This window comes from Ptychodera flava, chromosome 5 (assembly GCF_041260155.1).
Source record: "Ptychodera flava strain L36383 chromosome 5, AS_Pfla_20210202, whole genome shotgun sequence".
NCBI classification, from domain to species: Eukaryota; Metazoa; Hemichordata; class Enteropneusta; family Ptychoderidae; genus Ptychodera; species Ptychodera flava.
The window spans coordinates 29,234,497-29,258,274 of record NC_091932.1 but is presented as its reverse complement, the minus strand read 5'-3'; the positions used below and the strand labels follow the sequence as shown (position 1 = coordinate 29,258,274).

The 23,778-nt window shown below is 38.2% G+C and overlaps 2 protein-coding genes and 1 non-coding gene across 5 annotated transcripts in view; 2 read left to right on the top strand and 1 right to left on the bottom strand.

The window, feature by feature from the left end:
- The window catches only part of LOC139133453 (venom phosphodiesterase CdcPDE-like), a 32,964-nt gene extending 24,069 nt beyond the window's left edge, over positions 1-8,895 (top strand). The window contains exons 16-26 of one of the 3 annotated variants that reach the window (XM_070700058.1): positions 45-166; positions 708-786; positions 1,440-1,527; positions 1,670-1,860; positions 2,575-2,635; positions 3,071-3,228; positions 5,955-6,093; positions 6,952-7,032; positions 7,214-7,349; positions 7,845-8,251; positions 8,450-8,895. In XM_070700058.1, the coding sequence (XP_070556159.1) occupies positions 45-166; positions 708-786; positions 1,440-1,527; positions 1,670-1,860; positions 2,575-2,635; positions 3,071-3,228; positions 5,955-6,093; positions 6,952-7,032; positions 7,214-7,349; positions 7,845-8,091 (1,302 nt within the window). In that variant the 3' untranslated portion in view covers positions 8,092-8,251; positions 8,450-8,895. Of the gene's footprint in view, positions 1-44; positions 167-707; positions 787-1,439; positions 1,528-1,669; positions 1,861-2,533; positions 2,636-3,070; positions 3,229-5,954; positions 6,094-6,951; positions 7,033-7,213; positions 7,350-7,844; positions 8,252-8,449 lie in introns of those variants that run through there. The other 2 variants (XM_070700060.1, XM_070700059.1) reach the window with 2 other exon arrangements.
- Positions 2,213-2,284, bottom strand: Trnae-uuc (transfer RNA glutamic acid (anticodon UUC)). The gene has a single exon. It is a non-coding gene; the product is annotated as a tRNA-Glu (tRNA).
- A 3,033-nt stretch (positions 8,896-11,928) lies between the features above and the next one.
- Positions 11,929-23,778, top strand: part of LOC139133454 (ectonucleotide pyrophosphatase/phosphodiesterase family member 3-like) — a 34,207-nt gene continuing 22,357 nt past the window's right edge. Inside the window, exon 1 of the mRNA XM_070700062.1 lies at positions 11,929-12,020. Within this exon, the coding sequence (XP_070556163.1) occupies positions 12,012-12,020 (9 nt within the window). The 5' untranslated portion in view covers positions 11,929-12,011. The remainder of the gene's footprint in view (positions 12,021-23,778) is intronic.

The window sequence follows — 23,778 nt, the reverse complement described above, 5'->3', positions numbered from 1 at the left end:
CTATGCATCTATGTATGTGAATATTATAACCGCTTTATTTTCAGTGCAAACGAGATCATGTGACCCCTTACGTGAAATGGGAGATGCCTAAAAACTGGCACTACGCCAACAACAGACGGATTGAAGACATCGTCGTTGTAGCTGATGATGGCTGGACCATCTCCTTGTAAGTGCATGATATCACACTTCAGGAATGTCTGATATCGGACTGACAGATGAATTCGATTTTTCCGTGAAAAGAATTAAACAAACAAAAAAGCTGGACAGACAGACAGACAGACAGACAGACGGACAGACAGACAAACAGACCAATTGATGATCAGCGTCACACAACCGCTGCAAATAGTTCCGGATAAAAAAATGGCGTCAACAAAAATTGCAGTTAAATAATGCGGAAGTAAGATTGTGCATAAACAAAAAAACAGCTTGAGCCTTATTATTACTTTTGCCACTTAAAAGAGCACTTGGCTTATGTCACTGCTCGTTTAAACAAAAGGTTAGACAGTTGATGTATATATCATCGTATCAAGTCTAAACATATCAACATGCACGTGTTTTATCACGTTAAAAGTGTAGCTTTTTAGTTATGGTTAGTGTTCGGTTATATACAGTAGTGTAGTCATTCAGTGTCTTGAGCAAGGAATTTTACATGAGCATTTAAAATATTGTATTGTTTTGTACTTGCTTGTACATGTTCTCGTTTGTAGGCGCAATGACTCATCATACCAAGAAAGGTATTGTACCGGTGGTACACATGGTTATGATAATAAAGATATGACTATGGGGGTAAGAAATTTGATACACTAATGCCTTTCCTCTAGCTTTGATATAACAAGTCTAACAAGAGTATAAAGGTAGTGCGCCTCGAGAACAGAAACTCGGACTGAGTCTCTCAAACTTTTTCAATACTTCTTTTATCCAATACTACATGTAGTAGGGGCTCATTTTGAAGGCTTTCTTTTGTTGAAATTTAAAATTTAATAGATTTAACATGGAGATGTCGGCCATTTTGAATTTCAATAGTCGAGAAATAGTGGGTAATTTGTCCCTCTAGAATAAGTTCTAACCCTACGAGCCCTGTTTTTATTCTTTATTTCGAAAGGGAATTATTTAAAGTTTCCTTACGCAAGTTTAAGTCATTCCATTTCGAGGCGTGATCAACCTTAAACTATACCGAGTATTTTTCTGTTTTCATTTGGGCATGTCACACAAGCATAGCAAAATCTTGCTCTATTGTGTCAACGAATGATAAGATTTGGAACTTCCATTTTCTTATGGACTTTGCCTAAGTTTTGTGCATAGTGCCAATTTTTTTCAATTTTTTCCGCATTACCACATTTGAGCATGCCCAACGGATGCTTTTTATCTTTTCTTTGCTTTAGACGTTGTGTTTCCATCAATTCCTTCACATTAATTCGTCGTATGTTTCTCAATGACAGGCTCTCTTCATGGCGCATGGTCCGTCTTTTAAACAAAATCTGACAGTGGACACATTTCTTGCCACGGAGCTCTATTCACTGATGACTGGTAAGTCAAAAGTCCAGCTTTGTTCGTCAAACTACTGGGAAGAGTAATTTCGTCTTTCATTTTGGCGGGAAATGAAGTGAATGTGTCGTTCACAAGATAAAACCAACCTAAGGTGTTAAAATCAAGGCTCTCGTCCCAACAGATATTCTGGGTGTAGAAGCGGCTCCAAACAACGGCACTAGGGGGAGTCTTAACCACATCTTACGGAATCCAATACCGATTGAAGAACCGGACAAGACAGACAGCTCGGCGCCAAATGATTGTCCGTTTCCAGCAGACTATCATCGGAGAATTGAGATGGATATGTCGAACTGTACCTGTGAATCTATCAAGGTAAGCTGCGTAAATAAAGTAACTGTAGCGATTGATAAATTTCTCATCTATAAAATATCAGCACAGACCAATCAAGGAGTAACTGAAACTAGTTTTTTCTAATTCGGTCAATTTACACATCATTATAATCGTTCGTCAAGAAAATCAAGTACACTTTTAAGACTTTACCTATCAAAGCCTATTTAACAGTAAGAGAGTATAGTATGTACATATTTGCGTCCGTCCCATGTACGTTTCTCTAGTGAATTAGCCAATAGCGAACTCGAAACAGAATAGGGGACAATTTTATCAAAAAATGATGGATCACTGCATTTATATAAATGACACAAGTCACCTTAAATAAATAAAATACTTCCCTAGCCGGGAATCGAACCCGGGCCTTGTGGGTGAAAGCCACATATCCTAGCCACTAGACCACTAGGGAGTCGCTGGTCCGAAACGGTATTCCATACAATTTATTTTTACTTTTTAATTCGACACCATGCAGTCTTTCGAAAAATTTAATTTACACAGACTTGGAGAATAGTAGAGTCAAATTGATTTTAACTGTTGATATAACTTTCACGAACGGTTGATTACGGTTGATTAATTTATTTAATTATTCTAATTTGTTTGTAATATCGCTTGTGAGGTACGTTGGTTGATAGAAATGTAGGGAATACAAATTGTCCAGTTCAAGGTTGATGAACGAATAGTGGTATTTCAATTCGACAGGACCATACGGAGAAGACGGTCGAAGAATTCGACGAGCAGCTGAGATTGACATCATCAGAAGGTGAACATATTGTGAAAATTCATAAACAATATAGTGATAAACTCAATGAGAATATTGTCAATTTTTTTCACGAAGCTCATATCGTCGTAAACTTTGTTATTTCAGCGATAAAGGTGAAACAATAGAGCATAAAAAAGTAAATCTTCTTTTATTTGCATAAATTACCGGACAGTCAATCATCTTTTGCTTGCAAGTGCAAACAAATTAAACCGTGTTTGTTTGTCAGTCAGTTTGTCAGTCTATTCATTCCTCCACGGATGTGTTTCTGTTGAGCCAAACGGCGTACTTGTCAGCTGCAAGACATTGCTACTCATTTATAAGCAATGGCACTATCCAACCCTGTCATTTCTAATGTTAAAGGCTCGATCTGCAGCTAAATCAGAACTGAAAGATTCAAAAATACGCATGCATTTATTAAGTGTCTTTCAAATTCAGTCGAAGCATCGATTGAGTCCAATGCACCCTTCGGGCGCCCTCTGGTGAAGTACAATATAACGTTGTCACACTGTGTTCTGACGCAGAAGAACTACGTCACAGGGTACAATCACAACCTGAAAATGCCAATGTGGGTATCTTACACTATAGACAAACAGGTAAGTACAATGCTCTTTGTAAAGAAGCGAACAAAACTCAGAGAGAGAGAGAGAGAGAGAGAGAGAGAGAGAGAGAGAGAGAGCAGCTTTACTGTGTAAACACATAAATTCAATGTTGATCATTACTCAACGATCACTTTTGAAAGTTGTCGCCAAGTTGAAAATTATTTAACTATTTGATCAGTTTTTCGGTATTTTGTATGTTCATTGCAAGTCCTCGTTCTGAAAGCATGTTAAAGGTAATAATACAGTCACCTGTAATCTAAATATGCCCATATATGGTTAAAAGGGAGTTCTTGCGTATTCAAAATGCCAATGTGAGGGCGTTGTTTTTAAAAAGAGGCCACCCGCGTTAAATCTGTGATTGGTTAGATTTTCTCTTTCCATGGTAACTGTGGCAAAATCGGAACAGGTGACAGTTTACCTTTAATACATACACTATTTAGCTTGTCAACACAGCATCTGTATAAGTAAAGTGTACGGTTGTTCTTTCCGTTTGAATTCTAGTCCGGACCAGAATTCTCCTGTCAACATTAACGATTCGGTTTACACATGTATAGGCGGAGTTAACAAGATAATACAGTAACTATGTATCTAAGCTAGCCTAGCTTCTTGGAGTAGAACAAGTAACTCCAGTTGACATTAAAAACCGAAAATTTTGAAAAAAAAATCAGAAAAGGTAGCTTCACATATTAAACCTTAAGTTACCAACTATTATATTATAGCTTTGTCAATACCAGTGAATTTTGTGACGTCACATCCATACATTATTACTGATAATGTATTCCATTATTTAGCATTGCGGTCCCACAGCGAGCAAGTTTTTCTTTTGAAAACGAAAAAAGGACTGCGCATTTCAAAGGAGGGAAAATATCGGATAAACCATGTAATACACAAAACTATAAATCTTGATAATGGTGCACAATATTGATAATAATGTCTTATTGTACGATTTATCACATTTTTTGAGTCCTCACGCATGCACTTGTCGTCTGTCTGGCTGGCGCTCAGCATATGCAGTCCCCGTCCGATACGCTGGTTGTACTACTACGTTTGTTTACAACATGGTTCGCTTCGTTGCCTTATAGTTGAAACAGATCTCAGTACGTTTGCAAACTCCTAGACGATACTGGGTTTGACACATGGCATATTATGTATGTCAGTGGCCATGTAAACTATGCAAGCGTGAAAGGCTACTCGAACCAGCCGTAAACGGGCCAACAACGGCAGCTTGCTGTCATCAACCTTGACCGGAAGTGTCTACGGAAATTACTACGGAGCCATTCAAAGTCTCGGTCCAAGGTCAGCTACTACCAACAATCATGACGACCGTGGACTCTCCGTTGATCTAACATCTCGGCCACCTTATTCTGATGCACTGACTGTAATCGGAGACAACTTTCATTCATCGTTTTTTTCTCCTTGTCTGTGGTTTTACCTTGCCTTGTTCTCGATATCGCGACGGTACGGAAACCCTCCAGTATGTTTGTAAACTGTACCTTTCAAGCACCCGTTTACGTCAAGTTTTCTCGTTCGCCGTAATAAAATAGCTCTTCTCAAGAAGCCATCGAAAATTAAATTTATATACACCATTATTATTGAAATATAAACATTAGAATAACAATGTTGAACTCTGTTGATATCGTTTGCAATGAATGCTGTACTACTAGCGACATAATAATGATCGTATTGATCAGCTGATACCATGGCATGCAGCTCGCTGATCATGCTGATGTCGATGCATGAATATTCCGTTTTCTTCATCTCTGGCATTTCACCGTGTCGGCTTTTTGAATGGCATGATATTTAAAGGTGATGTTTCAAGTTTTATGTAGACGGTAGGGATGCAGTTCCTTTTCATTTCCTTCGAAATATATCGTTTTTCAATTCGAAATTGAACCGTGAAAGTGTTGGTCATTTTTTGTGCTGAACGTGAGTGTTCAGTTCAGTGCACTGTGGAGTGCATGTGATGTGTGCAGAGTCAGGACGCTCACTGGCTTCAAACTCAGTTTAAATTTCCTTTTTTATTCGTTTTCTACAACTACAAATTCACTGGCATTGCCAAAACTATAACATAATAGCAATAATGCACACCTTCCCGGCCCATAATGGACTCAAGCAAACTTTGCACTCCATAATGTACTCGGCTTCGCCTCGTACATTATGTCGTGCAAAGTTTGCTTTCGTCCATTATGGGCCTGGAGGGGGTGCATTATTGCTTAAATACATGCAAATGGAATCACTTCAGACTAGATCATGTACCATAAAAATTGGTTTTATTACTTCCAGTATTTTTGGAAGTAATCCGCGATGTTATTTGACTGGAAGTTTTCAGGGAAATCAGTGTTTGCAGCTTTTTATATACATTTACACGTCGACAAAGGACAATATTGGACCTTTTGTAGAGAGTACTAGTGTAACGTGATTGTTGTAAACCAGGGATATAATGTCGAATATGCGGGTAGTTATGGATAAGGAATATAGCCTTGCTTTGGAAAAGCAAGGTAGCATATTTGAAGAGCTACATTTTGAGCGTTAGGGCTAAACGCGAATTGTTTTTGTTGTTTTTTTTGGTTTTTTTTTTCATTTCATTTGTCTGCTTATTATGTTTGTCAAAAGCAATACGTCTTACTGTACGCGGACGTCTGCCAAAGCAGAGGTATTGGAATAACTCATGGAATAAACCACGTTTGCATCACCTTCTCCCGGACATGCTTGTATTTTAGACGGAGAGAAATCGCTTATCACCTCCCAAGGACTGCGTTCGTACCGACGTCCGCTTGCCAAGTGACCGTGCGCAAGATTGTGATGACTACATATCAGCAGCTTCCGACAACGTCACGAAATCGTTTCTGTATCCCCCAGGTGAGTCGTCATTGCCAGTCGATGTTGACGTCATCAGCTTTCGTGTCTCATCAATGATTGAAATGTCTTTAATATTTCCTTGAATACTGCAGTTGCCGATCTTAATTTTAGTTCATAGTATCCTAGCTACATGTAGCTTTTGGGAGTAGAACAAGTAACTGTAGATGACACTAAAACCAGAAAATTTTGGGAAAAAAATTAAAAATAATAAACCTTGAGTTAGCAACAAATATATGCAATAGGGTTCACTTCTAATGGGACACTGTACCATTAAGATTTACTTGCTGTTTTTGCGGCATTAGTTCTCTTTCACATTAACAGTGTAGGGACTTTGTCCTCTTTGAAACTTTTACAGATTTGATCAGGTTGCATTCAAATAATTCAGATAAAGCACCTAAGCCCTGGGCCTTCAGGATTAGTCATTGCCCTTGAAATTTATATGATGTTCACAGATCGCTAGATTTAGATATAGCATCAAAATTTGTTCTTACAAATGTAATCACGACTGTTAAAATTCTTTTGAATAATCAGAAGCTTAGTTAGTCTAATATCGTCGGCTGTAACGCTGCTGCAAGGGATATCGTTTATGTAAAATTCAATTTATTTATGTTTTAATTCAGATTCCTAGGGGTAACATCTCTCCTGCCAATGTGCAGATTCAAGCTCCAGAATGCCTGCCATCAGATATGTCTTACAGTTTAGTCAATAAAACTACCCGATCAACCTTCTGCTCCAGTTTTGGGGTTGGCACAGCGACAGTGATTGCGATGCTTTCATCATGGCCATTGCTGTACCTTCACTGGCTGCCTTTGGATTGCATCACGAAACAAACAACACGTTTTGCATTGTTGTTTTCAGGGCTTGGCAGAACTGTAGAAGACCAGATGGATGCGCTAATTTCATCGAACATGGTACCGCAGATGGAGCAATTTGCCACAGGTTGTTTTGAAGACTAAACTTATTTTAGAGATGGCAGAACTGTCTCACAATGACTCGGTTAAAACTGACGTACCGAAAACATGCTGACATTATTTTATAATGTTTTCTGTTCTTATATTTTGCAGGAAATTTTGTCAATACTAATGATGTCTTTTGTATTGCTTCCTTCGTGGTTTTACAGGGCTTTGGAATGAAATGGAAAACAAGCTCATAGCTTGGGCAGACAAATATGATGGGGTACACGTCATTTCGGGCCCAATATTCGATTACAATTACGACAGTCTGAGGGATGCGAATGATGTTCTAGAAAAGGAAGGGTGAGCATCCACAGTGACACTGTGATTAAAGGATTTTAAAGGTATACTGTCACCTGATCCAATTTTGGCACAGTTACCATGGAAAGAGAAAATCTAACCAATCACAGATTTTTTGCGGGTAGCCGCTTGTTAAAAACAGCGCCCTCACATGGGTATTTTGATACCAAAGAACGCGCCACTGACCACATATGGGCATATTTAGATTATAGGTGACTGTATACCTTTATACAATCGTCTTATTAGGTGTCTGCTTCCATAGAGTCGTCACACAGCTTTACATGATATATATCTCTCTCTTTATGTCTGTCTGTTTATCTCTGTCTCTGTTTGTCTGTCTCTCTCTGTCTCTGTCTATCTATCTGTCTGTCTGTCTGTCTGTCTGTTTGTCTCTCTCTCTCGCTCTCTCGCTCTCTCTCTCTCTGTCTCTCTGTCTCTCTGTCTCTCTCTCTGTCTCTCTCTCTCTCTCTCTCTCTCATATGACTGATTTCTAATCAGGACCATGTATGGTGATCTCGTCATTCCGACACACTTTTTCGTAACTGTCGTCCGTTGCCAAGGAGAAGAGAGCATTGGAATGTGCGCAGAAAACTTGGACGTGATTTCGTTCATAATTTCTAACTTTGGGATAAGAACATGCCAGGTAACTCTCTCTCTCTCTCTCTCTCTCTCTCTCTCTCTCTCTCTCTCTCTCTCTCTCTTCTCTCTCTCTCTCTCTCTCTCTCTCTCTCTCTCTCTCATATGACTGATTTCTAATCAGGACCATGTATGGTGATCTCGTCATTCCGACACACTTTTTCGTAACTGTCGTCCGTTGCCAAGGAGAAGAGAGCATTGGAATGTGCGCAGAAAACTTGGACGTGATTTCGTTCATAATTTCTAACTTTGGGATAAGAACATGCCAGGTAAATCTTAGTTTAAAATTTCACTGTCTTTCAGTGTGGAGCGTTAAACATATACATAAGCGACAATCTACATCTGAATACAAGTACATTCAGTATTGCTATTGACTGAACAAAGTTGTATGATGCATCAATTTCTTTCCAATCTATATTCTTATTTTCAACAATGTATACATTCTGATCATCTTTTTCTCCCCGTAGAGCGTGGACCGATACCTGCAGACCCAGCTTGCCAATATCCGGGACATTGAAATTATCACAGACTTACATATTCTGCCAGATCTGCCACAGGAAAAATCCATCGCTCTCAAAAATTACCTAGCCACGGAAATGTGGGAAGATTAATTCGACAACGCTCGAAACCCGCCTAATCTTTGTGTACGGAACCGCGAGCATAAACTTGCTATGCCAAATTATGCAAGGATATACATGTATTCATGTTTTGACGATCCGTTTTCACATTATATGGATAAATTATGTAATTATCAAACTAAGTCAGTACAATGCTCGTTTCGATTCATACGCACGATAGATTTGGAATAGAATAGTTCTTATATTTCTACCATGTGTAAAAAAAATGCGTGATTGGATCAGAAATCCATGAAAAAATAATGATGTATTAAATTGAAATAACTTTAATATTTCCGGAATTTCAGACGGATAAAGTGGATTTATGACTTGAATAATTATATAAATTGTTGTCACTGCTTATCTGCAGGCGGAGTATTTTGCTGCCCAGACGGGTAGCAAGCTTTTTGCGCCTTGTACACTCTCATACAGGGCACTTTCATGGTTCATGAATATTCATGAACACTGATGAGTCGTTATTATAAGGTGTGCACACTTAAAGGCGCCCTTCTCAATCCCAGGTTCTCGCATTAGCAAATGTGTCAATAGCCCATTAACAGTTTGTCATTCTTTTGTTTTCCATTGAATATCTCATCAAGTAAATAATATTTATATTAGATAAATCTGATAATTGAGTGGGGGTAATACGTCTCGAAAGTTAAAGACCTAAACCTTTGCTCAAACTTTCCTCGATGAAACTTTGAACCATTCTCTTGCCAAATCAACAATGAAAATCGGGGTACACCACCGTGCAAAGTTTGGGACTAGGGAAACAAATTTACCAAACATTTTGCATTGTTCGAATTTCCAAATTGCTGCCATTCCTGTGTTAACTCTAGGTGGGGGGAGAGGAAGGAATAAATTTTGGATTTTCGAAAAAAATCCAGACGGTTAGAGTTTTTCTTTTTCCAAGAGCTTTTAAATGAGCCCCAACAAGTGGTAGATCAGAAAAAGATTGTAGAAATTCGAGAGTCCGAATATCTGCCCCGAGTCGCGTTCTAGCTGATACAAAACTCATCAATACATTTTGCTTTAACAACTTTTAATGATTAATGTGTCGTCCCCCTTACGTATTTACATGAACCAGTTCAGTGTATCTAGGATACTTGAAAAAAGGTGAAAAGTTTATCTGGAAAGACAATAGACAAATTATTTTGGGCCCTTTGAAGATTCCGACATCACGAAATTCGACGCATGGTTTACTTAGTGTTTTAGTCTGAAAAATGAGAGAATGTACAAACGCCATTATGTTATGATAAAAGTTCTACCCGGCGCTACCATGGGAAAAGTCAGTCAGATCTTGGAATGCTGGTCACAAGAGATCTACATAAAATTAGCAGAAAGTTTCAAAAGATGTAAAATTCGCCATGACTAACTTCCCATCTCATCCATAAGATTGTTTAGTTTCAAAATATTTAGCTGACCCACTCTCGAGAGCAGATGGCAACATTTCCTTTATTGTGAGTGGTGTAAATAATTTTTGGTTTAATATGCCACCGTCTAAACTAAGTATCGAGCTTAATAACCCAGTGTCAATGCAAAGAGCCGTGGCGCAATCCATGATTATGGTGGGAATTTTTCCAAAGGGAAGCAGAGCTGGAGTTACCGTTTCAGATATGAAGCCGACGGCTGTCGGCCAGGACGCCTGAGAAGTGTCATGTAATATTATGATAATTTTTGAAAACGCTTTTTTTTGGAATACTATATAATAGTAGAATTGGACTGATATGCGATCCTCGGAAAGACATGGATATTCTCCCAGGCCGGGGATGGTCGGCGGAGAGGGGGGTAGACGGCAGATAGCAAGATAAAATATTATAATCTGTTAAAGGGCGCGTTTTTAGGATTCAAGTCACACAGTACCCTCTTCTGTGGTTACAAAATTATTTTCCAGAATTTCACAACATTGCTGCAGCAGAATTTTATAGAATTGCTCTTCATCTTGGTGTACTCACAATACTTAGCTGTTTCTTCAAGTACGTAGAAATTGCATTTGTCTGAGTTTTTTATATGATCTTAGCAAATAATTACACAGCTGTCTTTGGTCCTTGTATACGTAGCAGTAGTTCCCACAGCTTACAAAGACCCATTTTGGCTTCGGCTTTAGAAACGCTCCAAGCGGTCACGGTCTCCCTTCGGCACTTTCTTCGGTTTCTCCGTTCTCCAATTTCTGACACGTCGTATGAACAATATTTTTTAAACGGTCTGTACTTATATCGTCTGCCTCTTTTACGAACATGGGAAACAAATATTGTGAATTTTATTTTCTTTGAATTTACAAAATGTAGAGTGGTTTACCTGCAGGTCCCTCCTTCGTCCTAGCGATGTGTATCTTCGTCAGGTTAGATTCGCGACCCATGTCTGAAAAGTCAAGCATGACCATCAAATGGGTCCTCGAAACTACGTCCAAATGTGTTCTGGGCCCCACGACCAATGCAAACTCTGTATCCACAATACGTTGGTGATTGATGAAAGTTACACGATAAAGACGTAGGTCATAATTCAAATCGTAGATGTTACAACTATGCTGACGTGGATACATCTTGATATCTTGCTTGAAATACATTGCAAACAAGAAGTCGCTCAGGCGCAGTTCCGACGAGTTCATCCCTTTAATTACATTCTCTGTCGAATATGTCTCTCTATAGGTAGACAAGACATATTAAATGCATTTTACACACGCAGTAGAGAGTTCATTTGCCCACAGTATAGAGGTAGGAATAGACTTTTTATTAAGTATTGCCAAGCTGTGAATGCTTATCTTGAAATTCTGCCACGTACTCTCCGGTCGACCCAGACTGATCGCCGCCACTCACTTGTCGGTCGTGCAAGCGTGTGAGTCCCGCGATACTTATCGTATAGATTTTATGATTTCCAAATGATTGTACCATGCCGAGCACGTGTGTGGGGATGACAGGCCTCCCAGAGTAAAACGAAGGCAGATGCTGAAACCTCCGAAGGCAGCAGGTGCGATAAATCGGTGGAACTCAACAGCTCATGGCGATTTGCATACTGAACAAGACGGAAAAAGAGTAAGACAAACCACGAGACTAAACAACATCATCACAAAAATGAGACTAATAAAGATGTGGTTATTTAATTCGAAAACCCACTTCTTAATTAACTTTGAGGTAATTTGGTGCATTCATATGCAAATACCCAAGCAAACTTCAACCACAGCTCTAGACGAAAGAGGGGATATTTTAGGCAAACCGAACTGAAAAGTGTGGGATCTTTTTTATCATCCTGATTCATGCGCGCCCTACACTGTGAACTTTGTTTAGGGTGACTCGGTCGATAAGATATAATCGCAGAGTTTCTAGCTGTTGAACAGTCTTCAATAGCCAACTGGAACCCGCAAAGTTCGGCCGATCCGTGACTACCAGGATTCTGTATCGATTTTACTACGGCTGCCATGGCTTCGGTGAGTTTCAAAATATCATAATTTTCAGGGGATTAATTTTGATGCTTGCTCTTGCCTTTCATACTGACCGGCAAGAAACAGTATGGTAGTTATGGATTCATTCTAAACTTGGGCGTCTTTTGGGGGCTATGGTCAGCTTCGCAAAAAAACTTATGTCTATATAAAAATAAAAGATAAGAGTAACCTGTCCCAACATTGGTCAGTATGAGGACTTATAGACGAAATATTCCCATTTATCAATCATTTTCTGTTTTACTGCATTACTTATGCCGAGAACCTGTCAGAAGTTGTCAACATGATTTACCCTGGTATATAGAAGTTGACGACTTTCAAGTGGTGCAATATTTGTATAGCATGCTACCTGAGCGCACCAGAGCACACTTCAACGGAGAACAACGACTTGAAAACATCATGTGAAATCGCGTTTTTCTCCAGGCCGTCGGGTTGACCTGAGAACCGCATCAATACGAATCTGTCAGTATGGAAACGCCACGCTTTCAGAAACCAGACGTCTATATGCTGCCCTTGCATTCTTATCATAGATTTCGCGCGTTTGGATCGTATGTGCCTGTATTGCCGCGAATGAAATGTAGTCTGCAACAGAAAGCTGGATGATTTACATCTTGCAGGTCAAAATATGCCAGGCAATATTTCAGTCATTCACCTCTTTCAACCTTGCTATCGAAAACGATAAGATTTCGCCGAAGCACTGTGGGGAAAGGAATTAAGGTAATCTAGAATACTCACATTTTAAAATTATTTAGATACTCAAAATTCCACATTTCGAAGTTCTGTTCAGACAATTAAAATTTCACCAGGAGCTTTTCTCTTTCTTTTCGCCACTTTTTACATATTTAAATTTTTCAGTGAATTGGAGCGCTATCCAGGAACTTTCAGTTATGATTTCTGTATGGAGAGAGAGAGAGAGAGAGAGAGAGAGAGAGAGAGAGAGAGAGAGAGAGAGAGAGAGAGAGAGAGAGAAGCCTTCCCTCAGCGTAGAACGAGCAAACGTTTAAATTCAATGTCGAGGACATAGGTTCGCGTTGACCTCTCTGGTATTTTTCAAATATTAGCAATAATTTAACAACGCAATTTTTACGAGATTAGACAGCATCTAGCAAGTAATTTTCCGTTAAATAATTTTTGACTTTGGTTTTACCAGCTTTTGATATAGCGTCATTCGAAAGAGACCTTTGGTCATGGGTATGGCGTCACCGCAAATCACAATAAGAAAAGAATCGTATGGCTCAGCATGGTGACATTTCATCATAAAATCGCTTGAAAAGAGTATTCCTGTACTCCTGGTTGAAACCAATAGAAATATATACTAGGTTACGAGTATAGTTTTCCTTACGAAGTTAAAATCTGCCCTTCTTAACTGGTGTACCTACTCCATTGCACTCTATCATCGAATCGCTGTTGTCGACCTACATTGGATGTTGTGTCAATGTGAGCGCGGGACAATCTGATAAACCGACCATAAAACCTCGCAGTTAACCGTCAACGGTACAATGGAGACTGAAAAATGAAGGCCAGAAGTTTTCATGTATTTTTTATTCCCCTTGACTTCCTGAGCATTAATTGATAACTATCTCTATAAAAACCTCTCCTAATGTCAAAATTTTCAAAAGACGCTCAAAAACTTACGCCTTCCAGAGAGCATTTACATTGTAACTCTACGCGCCACTGAGCATTGTTTAACTTTGGATACTAGGCGCTATACAAATTTTCCAGATAGTTAGACAGAGTATCCGAGGTTGAACACCACTTCTCCTGACAAGATAATTGCTTTTTGACTGTTCTTGTTTGTTGGAGATTTTGTACGTCTTTGAATATAAGCGATCGTTGTTATCAGCTTCGGACAAGGTATAGTCTGAGTAAAGTTTGTGGTCGGAATTTATATTGCTCCTAAACGTGACATTGTTTCTTGCCAACGCAAATATGTAGTGTTCTTTGTTGTTATTTTGTAAAGCAGAGTCTCCTTAAGATAGAACGCGCCTTTGGGACAGAACTTCGGGTTTTAAAATTATATCAATTCTCTTCTGATCTACCGGTTTTGGGGGATCATTTTAAAGCTCTTTTTGAAAGCAAAGTTTTGACCGTATTAGTTTTCCGAAAATCGAAAAATAATGTCATTTTTTCTACATTGAATTAACACAGGGATGGCGGCCATTTTGAATTTCAAATATCAGGAAATCTTAGGAAATTTGTCTCCCTTGTACCAAATTTTGCACGGTGACCCCTGATTTTTATTCTTGTTTCGGTGAGGGAATGGTCGGAAGTTTCATTGAGGAAAGTTTTAGCAAAACTGTTTCACTTTCGAGGCGCAGAAGCATCGATGCAGATATGATGCGCAGTGGTCGCAGTTGCTCTAATCAGTCAGTTTCTCTGGCAATATCGATGACGCGGAATGGCCACAAACTGACGACGTCAAACATCAATGGGTACTTATGGAAATGAGTTCAAAGGTTAACGTCGGAGATAGGTGATAAATTACGTATTCAAGGGGAGGAAGACTTTCAAAAGAAATATCTATAAAATTATTGGACCGTCGTCGTTGAGTTACTAGTGTCTTAATCACTACCTGAATTTACCATTTCTATGGTTAAGATTTCTAAAGAATTATGTAGAACAAGTCATTGACAATGACATAGTCCCCACTTGTAATAGGAGTATTAGTCTTGATGGGGCAGGGAAATGTGGTCATTAACAAGTATCACTGGAGTATATATGTTCAGATGAATGGGCACATAGGACTATGTCATTGATCCCAATTTGAAACAAGAGGCATGTCTAAGTTATGGTTCTAAATCGGGAAAAAAGATCAGACCTCTAGCTGTATTGGCCAGCCAAGAAATACATATGCGCATAATAAATGAGGTACAAGATGTTACATCTTAAGGTCTATTATCCTATCAAAATTGAAGCGTAAAGAATTTGTGGTTACTGAGTTATGCATATATATATGCATAATCAAGGTCAAAGGTCATCAAGGTCACGTGACATTTTGAAAAAAAAATTGTATTGCTAATTAATCCATATATGCCAAAATTCAGACCTCAAGCTCTATTGGCTTGCCCACAATTATATATGTACATAATTAATGAGGTAAAGCATGTGTTGTCATAAGGTCTCCCATCCTACTAAATATAAAGGACATAGCACTTGTGATTACTTATTTATTGACATAATCGTGTATTTTAGGTAAAAGGTTATCGAGGTCACATGACATTTTGTCAAACAATGTCTATCCTTTAGTCTATCCCTAAATACCAAAAATCATACCTCTAGGTCTATTGGCTCGCTCAAAATTAGATATGCACATAATTAATGAGGTACAATATGTGGCGTCATAAGGTGTCCCATCATACCAACTATGAAGGATGTAGCATTTGTGGTTACTGGGTTATGGACAAATATGTATATTTGAGGTCAAAGGTCACCAAGGTAATGTGACACTTTGTCAAAAAAATTGTATTGCTAAGTTATCCCTATATACCAAAAATCAGACCTCTAGGTCTATTGGCTCGCTCAAAATTAGATATGCACATAATTAATGAGGTACAATATGTGGCGTCATAAGGTGTCCCATCATACCAAATATGAAGGGTGTAGCACTTGTGGTTACTGAGTTATGGACAAATATGTATATTTGAGGTCAAAGGTCACCAAAGTTACGTGACATTTTGTCAAAAAAAATTGTATTGCTAAGTTATCCCTATATACCAAAAATCAGACCTCTAGCTCTATTGGCTCGCTCAAAATTAGATAGGTGCATAATTAATGAGGTACAATATGTGGCGTCATATCCCATCATACCAAATATGAAGAGTGTAGCACTTGTGGTTACTGAGTTATTGCACAAATATGTATATTTGAGGTCACGTGACATGTAAAAAATTGTATTGCTAAGTTATCCCTACATACCAAAAATCAGACCTCTGGCTCTATTGGCTCACTCAAAATTAGATATGCACATAATTAATGAGGTACAATATGTGGCGTCATAAGGTGTCCCATCATTATACCAAATATGAAGGGTGTAGCACTTGTGGTTACTGAGTTATGGACAAATATGTATATTTGAGGTCAAAGGTCACCAAGGTCTCATGACACTTTGTCAAAAAATTGTAGTGCTAAGTTATCCATATATACCAAAAATCAGACCTCCTTGTCTATTGGCTTGCTCAAAATTAGATAGGTGAATAATTAATGTGAGGTACAATATGTGGTGTCATAGGGTATCCTATCATACCATATACGAAAGGTTTAGCACTTGTGGTTACTGAGTTACGGACAAATATGTATATTCAAGGTCAAAGGTCACCAAGGTCACGTGACATTTTGTCAAAGTGTCTGAGACATCTGTGTGAACGGATTGACTCACGGACGGACATGACCCAATCTATAAGCCCCCTGGACTTTATCTATGGGCACTAAAAACTGTGTCACTGCATCCTTTTTGCAATATGAATACGATGAGAAACTAAATTTTTATTTTTCTTGGCCTTATACATGGGAGTCTATGGACTGCCTTATACATGGGAGTCTATGGACTGCCTTATACATGGAAGTCTATGGACTGCCTTATACATTTGAGTCTATGGAGACTGCCTTATACATGGGAGTCAATGGAGGTGAAAACTAAAAAGTCCTCTAACACGGCCAAATTTGATTGCATTGTGAAACAAATCGACGTGCATCTGTATGAGGTAGGTTACTATCCTTGTACCAAGTTTGAACGAAATCGCTCCAGGCGTCTCTGAGATATCTGGGTGAACGGACGGACGGACGGACGGACGCACGCACACACGGACGGACGCACGGACATGACCAAACCTATAAGTCCCCCCGGACGGTGTCCGTGGGGACTAAAAACTTGAATAACCTCACTTCCTCTCAAAAGTTCTAGTCCATACAACAATGAAGCGAAGTAAAAAGGAAACAACTGTGGAGAGTATTTAACGTTACAACAAATTCTGCATGAAATGTATTCAATACTAATAAATTATATTATAATTTGAAGCTTATTTGACTTGCCTCAAAGAAACATGCCTTTATTAAAAATTAACAATAACAACGAGATAACACCAAAACAGAACCGCTTGCTGAATGTAGGAAAACGACCTTGAGGCTATGATAGAGCGTTTTATTGCGGCCGCCAGTCACTCATAGCCCGTTTGGATGTCACTGATAATTTCAGAGCAATTTGAAGTAGACCCGTTCAGAAGTTTCAAGTAAATTTTAAAACCGGCGAGCTGCAGTAATTTCTGATGTACCTTAGCCTGGATCATTATTTCGAAGCACGAAAAACCGTGAAGATGTGGTGATATTTGTGCAAAAGCTAGCTGGTAAATGGCAAAGTCGGTACTTCAGAAGCGACCGACATATCTCAATGTGGACCCCCAGCCTGGCTGATAGGGAGTTGTTCTGTACACACTTTTGAAGCGACCAAGGGCTTACTCTTTTTACCTAAAAAAGAAACGGAATATGAGAAGCAAAATTCCTCCGTAGTCCAAAATACAAAATAAAATGTGACAGTATAGATGAAATTAAGTGTGTGTACTGGAAAATGCTTCCGAAGGCCTTTGCTCATCTACATGAACCGTTACAAGTTCCCCATCGGATATTGTTTTACGAGCCCCCCCCCCCCCCATGTGTCTTTGATTCCCAAAGTTTAAAAATAAACATTGGTAAACTGCAAGAGATCGTTATATTGACCTTTAATCAGATCAAACGACACCCAGGGATACAAAATGCAAGGTAGGATTGTAGGTCAAATTTTGCCGAATCTTGACCCGGGTGTCATAGTTAACCCTATTCTCCGATTATGTGTACTTTATCAGTAACAATAGTATTAGGGCAGGTCTATACTATGACATGGCATTGGCGTTGAGTGATTTATTGCTCGTAAAGAACATTAACCTTTACTAATGAATTTTCACAAACACAGGCAGCCTAGGTAGGAATCGACTTTTAGATCTTCATAGTGGGTGCTGGTTTGAACAAAAGCAAATTGAATGTTGAAAACTTTTTCTCAAGAAACGCTTGGCATCATTTTCTTAAAATGTTGAATGCTGGATGGAAGAAAAGGTTTCCATATTCTGCAAACTTTGGAATTTAAATGAATGATTTTGTAGTAAAAAAGAACATTTACCCGTCGTGCATCCCGAAATCTAATAACCCATTACTTCCTGATTTGTAGTACAGGGCTAGTCATTGGCTGTTCACGCACGAGTTAGTGCTCCTTTTGAATTTGGAAGGAAGAATATCTGTCTTCGGATATTTTCCTATGCAAGACAAATTACTTTAAAGTGTCTTCTTGAAGATATTTATGAGACGTACGAGTGTAAAACATCACGAATATATACTACTGTACATGCCGCAGAAGACGTAAAGTTTATTAGCATTATTATGAAAGAGGCACAACTTAGAAGCTCCATTCATTAGCAGTATACCCATTATATTATCTCATTTGTAAATTTCTCATTTCCTGTGCTACATCTCCATCCATGTAGAAAAGCGTGATATTCAACCTTCAAGTTAGACGGTATTTGTACATAGTTCAATGGCAACTGAATTTTAGGCGGGACTGTCAAAAATAGCATCCCATATTGCGCATAATATGATGTCTTAGGAACTTATTGTATATTAACATATTTTGAGGGGAAAACAAGGTTGTAAGAGACTCGTTTCATAGAACAAAAAGTAGTGAATATGTTCACAAAAGGTACCACGAGGAACACTGACAGTACACTTTACCGGTCTATGCTGGCGGTAAAATTTAATCATTACAATTCTAGGTATTTTTCGTGTAGGGATTCCCAAAGGAGGCGAGAAAGCTGGTTTGAGACCACCCTAGAACGTTTCAACGAAATAAAGGGACTCGGAAAATTCACCTGATCAGACAGAACGCAATGTGTATAATCTGCAGTGATGTCATTCACCAGGGAAGTGTGGTTCTTATTGAAATTCAATCGTCAACAATAACATTTGACGTGTGATAACATACATACAGCCTGTGTTACGTTGGCACCAGAAAGTACGAGAGACTAATCTACAAACAGGCGAAAATTCATGGGTAAATATGTATTAGACGAGAAAACTTCAGAAAGTGGGTCATAGACGGCTCGTCGAGACCTACAAAGGCCCTAAAGTTGAACACATAGTTTGTATAAGCGAATATTGACACAGCGAAAACTTTAGCTAGTTGTCCATTTAAAAACCACTTATGGCAAGCGGTCCGCTTTGGACAGCAAGCTGTAATCTATACTTTTTAGAAATGTTTTTTTTTATCTCCGATGGCAATTTATTTCCAGTTTGAAGATACGCTTCTGTGGTAAGATAACGAGGATAAGTGGGGGACCAACGTCGCTCTCATTAATTGCTATAATTGCGTTGATAAGATAGTGTCCTGCAAGATAACGCAATACGGTTGTAGTACTCACAGTAATGACACAAACACGATCATTCGGATCCTTCAGTTTTTAGATTATCCCAATAAATAGGAAACATGAATCAAAACTACAGTATTCTAGCGAAACAAGAATTTATAATGCTAGCATAGTAACTATTATTTATACGCCGGTAATAAGAAACCACAGTCTAATAGTATATGTATGAAGTAGGTGCTGGCTTAGGGACCGTCTCAGATTGTCGCATAAGTTCAAGAAACGAAATTCCTTCGTTTAGATCAAAACACCCTTCCCCCTCCCATAAACGAAAGTTCAAAGTGTTAAATGTTGATGTCTGCCTGAGAAGAAATGTACTGATAATTATGCATATCATGAAGACTGCAGTATCCAGTGCTGTTTCGTTAACACAGTAAGAGTGAAATGACCAGGTGTGGTTAGAGCAGGCAGACGCTTTTAGCATATTTTAAAAATGATACTTTTTATCTTTATTATTTGATGAATGAAAGGTTTAGGATACAATGTTACTGTTGGTAAATTGTGTTTGAGACACAAACGAGCTAAAAACAGTTACCGTAAATTATTTTGGCACAAGTGTGCGTTTTTTTCAATATTTACACACAAAGAACTTGTGATCACAAAATGAAAGTGCGAAAGTGAAGTTCACTAATTGAAAGATGTCAAATCCCCCGTAAACGAATGAATTTCGCTTTTTGAACTTATGCGACAATGTGAGACGGTCCCTTACTTCGTCCGCGTTGACCGTACCAGAGGCCCCCTACGAGGCCGGATCTTTCCAAAACGAACAAAACGTCCACTCAAAATACTATATACATCCAAAGCTTTGGACTTTGTAACAATTTATCAGACACTACATTTTCATTTTTGTATCTCACTTCCATCATTCTGTACATTGTAAACGGTGTTATTTTTGTTTGTGTTGGAATTTTTGAGAACACAACGTACTGCAAAAATAGGCGCCAAATCATGTCCTCTTCAAACCGTAGGAACCGACCAACGCCTATATATATATATATATATATATATATATATATATATATATATATATATAATGTGTATATATATATATATATATATATATATATATATATATATATATATATATATATATATATATATATATATATATATATATATATATATATATATAACGATATGCCAATGTTTTATGTAATAAACATATTCCAATCAAGAGTACTTGTCGCCTTGGTTTCAAATTCTGTTAATCTGCCGACAGACGATATGAACGTATCAGTCGATAAATGCATTGTTAGATAGAGATAGCCTCCGATTCAGTTTGCTGAGCCAGGCAATTTGGTACAAAGTCAGCAAAATTCTGTCAATTTATTTTCCGTCGATTTTGAAAAGTCATGGTAACAACACCAGAATACTATATATATATGCGATTTCCATGGATTGCACGCACATATGTACGCACGCACGCACGCGCGCACGCTCGTACACACAAACACACGCACCCTAATACCGTGACGAGTCTATAACTGTTCGCCTACATAGCTAGCGGGTATACCTGACATATATTTGTACTTAGTTGGTATAATGTGCGGAATGTAAAACTTGCAGTATATTATGATGTATAACCATCACGTTGTCTCTCCATCACGGTTCCTCAAAAATAAAATGTCTTGTCTGATATCATGATATGCCGACTTTAAAAGTTCAGGTACTCGCGCGTACTTGGTGTAAAAGAGTGCCGATGGTGCAAGTCTTCTGTAAGTGGTGATAGCTTATGTCACTTCGCCAACATGGCTAAAGTAAACCCAGATTTCCAGTGGTTTGACTAAAACGTCTATACCACTGTGACAGGCACGGTAGTTTGGTAGATACCACTATGAAAAGATTAGCATTGTCCCTCCAGAAGTACATCTGTCTGCATGTGATTCACTTGACACGTTTTTACACTGAATCATTTGCGAGAAGTTGTTTGTATCAATTGGTCTTGAGAGCTTCATCGCTGGCATACACAATTCACAATTGATTTAGGGACTGGACCTAAATTACAGGGGGGTGGGCCGGTGTTTTTGGGGGTGGGTCACCATTTTTCGCGCAAGCATTTTTGAAGGGTCATAAAATTTTGTGCAAGCCTATGGGGTAGAGTCACCTTTATCATGTATCAAAGCTGAAATTGCATGTGCACGTATTGAAGAATATGGAATACTGAAAAAAGAAAAAGTACCTCCTGGCACTTTCATTTTCTGCCTTTACCATTTTCGGCGCGCAAATTTCAGGTATAATAAACAATGTATTGATGATCCAAGCAGCCACATTAATTTAAGTTGTCATGATTTCTACTTATTCAACTCCACTATTGTGCATAACTGTCCCCTATAATGACTCTTTCAATAACAATTTGGGAGATCACTTATTTGACATCATTCTCCCATTGACAATACATTGGGTATAGGTCGGTGTCAAAAGTTCATGTCGTTGTATGTACATTTTTTATTGTTTGAGGACATTGACAGAATACAAACTATTCAGAATAGTGCACAGTGTCATCAATAACAACTGGAAGCTTCAGGTCGAACAACTTTTTTATAACAATTTAGGATCAGACAACCTATGAGTTATTTGTAGTTTCCTCATAGCCTACAATGTATAGTGAATCAACATTTTGGTTGACTTGAAACCACTCTAGTCTAATCATGAATATTAATACTAATAATTAGATGTACATAAATGCACAGGTTTCCCAAGTTTTGTATTGGAAAAAAATTATTTATAGTTTCATCATAGACTGCCATGTATAGTGAATGGACATTTCAGTGAAATTTCAAAATCGAATTTCTTGCACAACCATGGACTTGGAACCACTCTAGTCTAATCATGAACATTAATACCAATAATCAAGTGTACATTAATGCACAGATTTACTTAATTTTGTATTGTAAAAAAATTATTCATACTTTCATCATAGACTGCCATGTATAGTGAATCTACATTTCAGTGAAATTCCAAAGTCAAATTTCTTGCATACCCATTGACTTGAAACCACTCCAGTCTAATCATGAACATTAATACCAATAATCAAGTGTACATAAATGCACAGCTTTACCTAGTTTTTTGTTAGAAAATAATTATTCATAGTTTCATCATAGACTGCCATGTATAGTGAATCAACATTTCAGTGATATGCCAAAATCGAATTTCTTGCACACTGGCACCCATTGACTTGAAACCACTCTACTCTAATCATGAACATTAATACCAATCATCAAGTGTACATAAATGCACAGATTTACTTATTTTTATTTACTTATTTACTCTTGTTAAACAAGCTTTCCTGCATAAAAATGGCAGTAGAAGGTACCAATACATTATCATCAAACATGGGTCAGGTTATTTTAGTAACAACATGGATGCCCAGCACAAATACACAGATGAAGAAATTATTAACATGCTTAATTTCTTAATCGACAACATATTTGTTAAGTTTGGTGGTATGACCTTTCAACAATCTATCGGCATACCAATGGGTACAAATTGTGCACCACTTCTTGCTGACTTATTTCTCTATTCATATGAAGCAGAGTTCCTACAATCTCTCTACAAAGCAGGGTCTAGAAAACTTGCTAGGCGTTTTAACAACACGCACAGATATATTGATGATCTGATTAGTCTAAACAATCCAGACATATCAAACTACTTACATCATATATACCCTGATGAATTGGAAATCAAAGAAACAACTGAGAGTAGGAACTCAGCTTCATATCTTGATCTGTTCCTGCAAGTGGGTACTAATGGGCTACACACCAAGCTGTATGACAAAAGGGATGATTTTTGATTTTGAAATCATAAATTATCCCCACTTATCAAGTAATATTCCATCTGCACCTGCTTATGGTGTGTATGTGTCTCAACTTCTCAGATATTGTACGGCTTGTGATTCCTACGCGGATTTTCAAATGAGACACAGCTTATTAGTATCAAAACTAGTGAGACAGGGATATACATCCAAAAGACTCGTGAGGACTTTCAAAAAGTTCTATGGTCGATATAATGACATTGTGGCCAAATATGACACCTCGGTCACTGAAATGATTAGCGACAGCATTCCCGGCTTTGACATATAACAGTGATTCATATACTGTATCACTTCATACAATATTAGACAATTTTGGGACCAATCCTGACGGGTGTAGCATGTTAGCAGGGTACGCTTACCCATTCCGGACACCTGGTACCACCACTAACTATCAGTGGTTCAGGATGGTCCTACTTAAATTTGTAAATCTCAAATGTCCCATGGACCTGGTAATATATTACCTTGAATGAAAATGATTATTGGACCAGTTTAATGT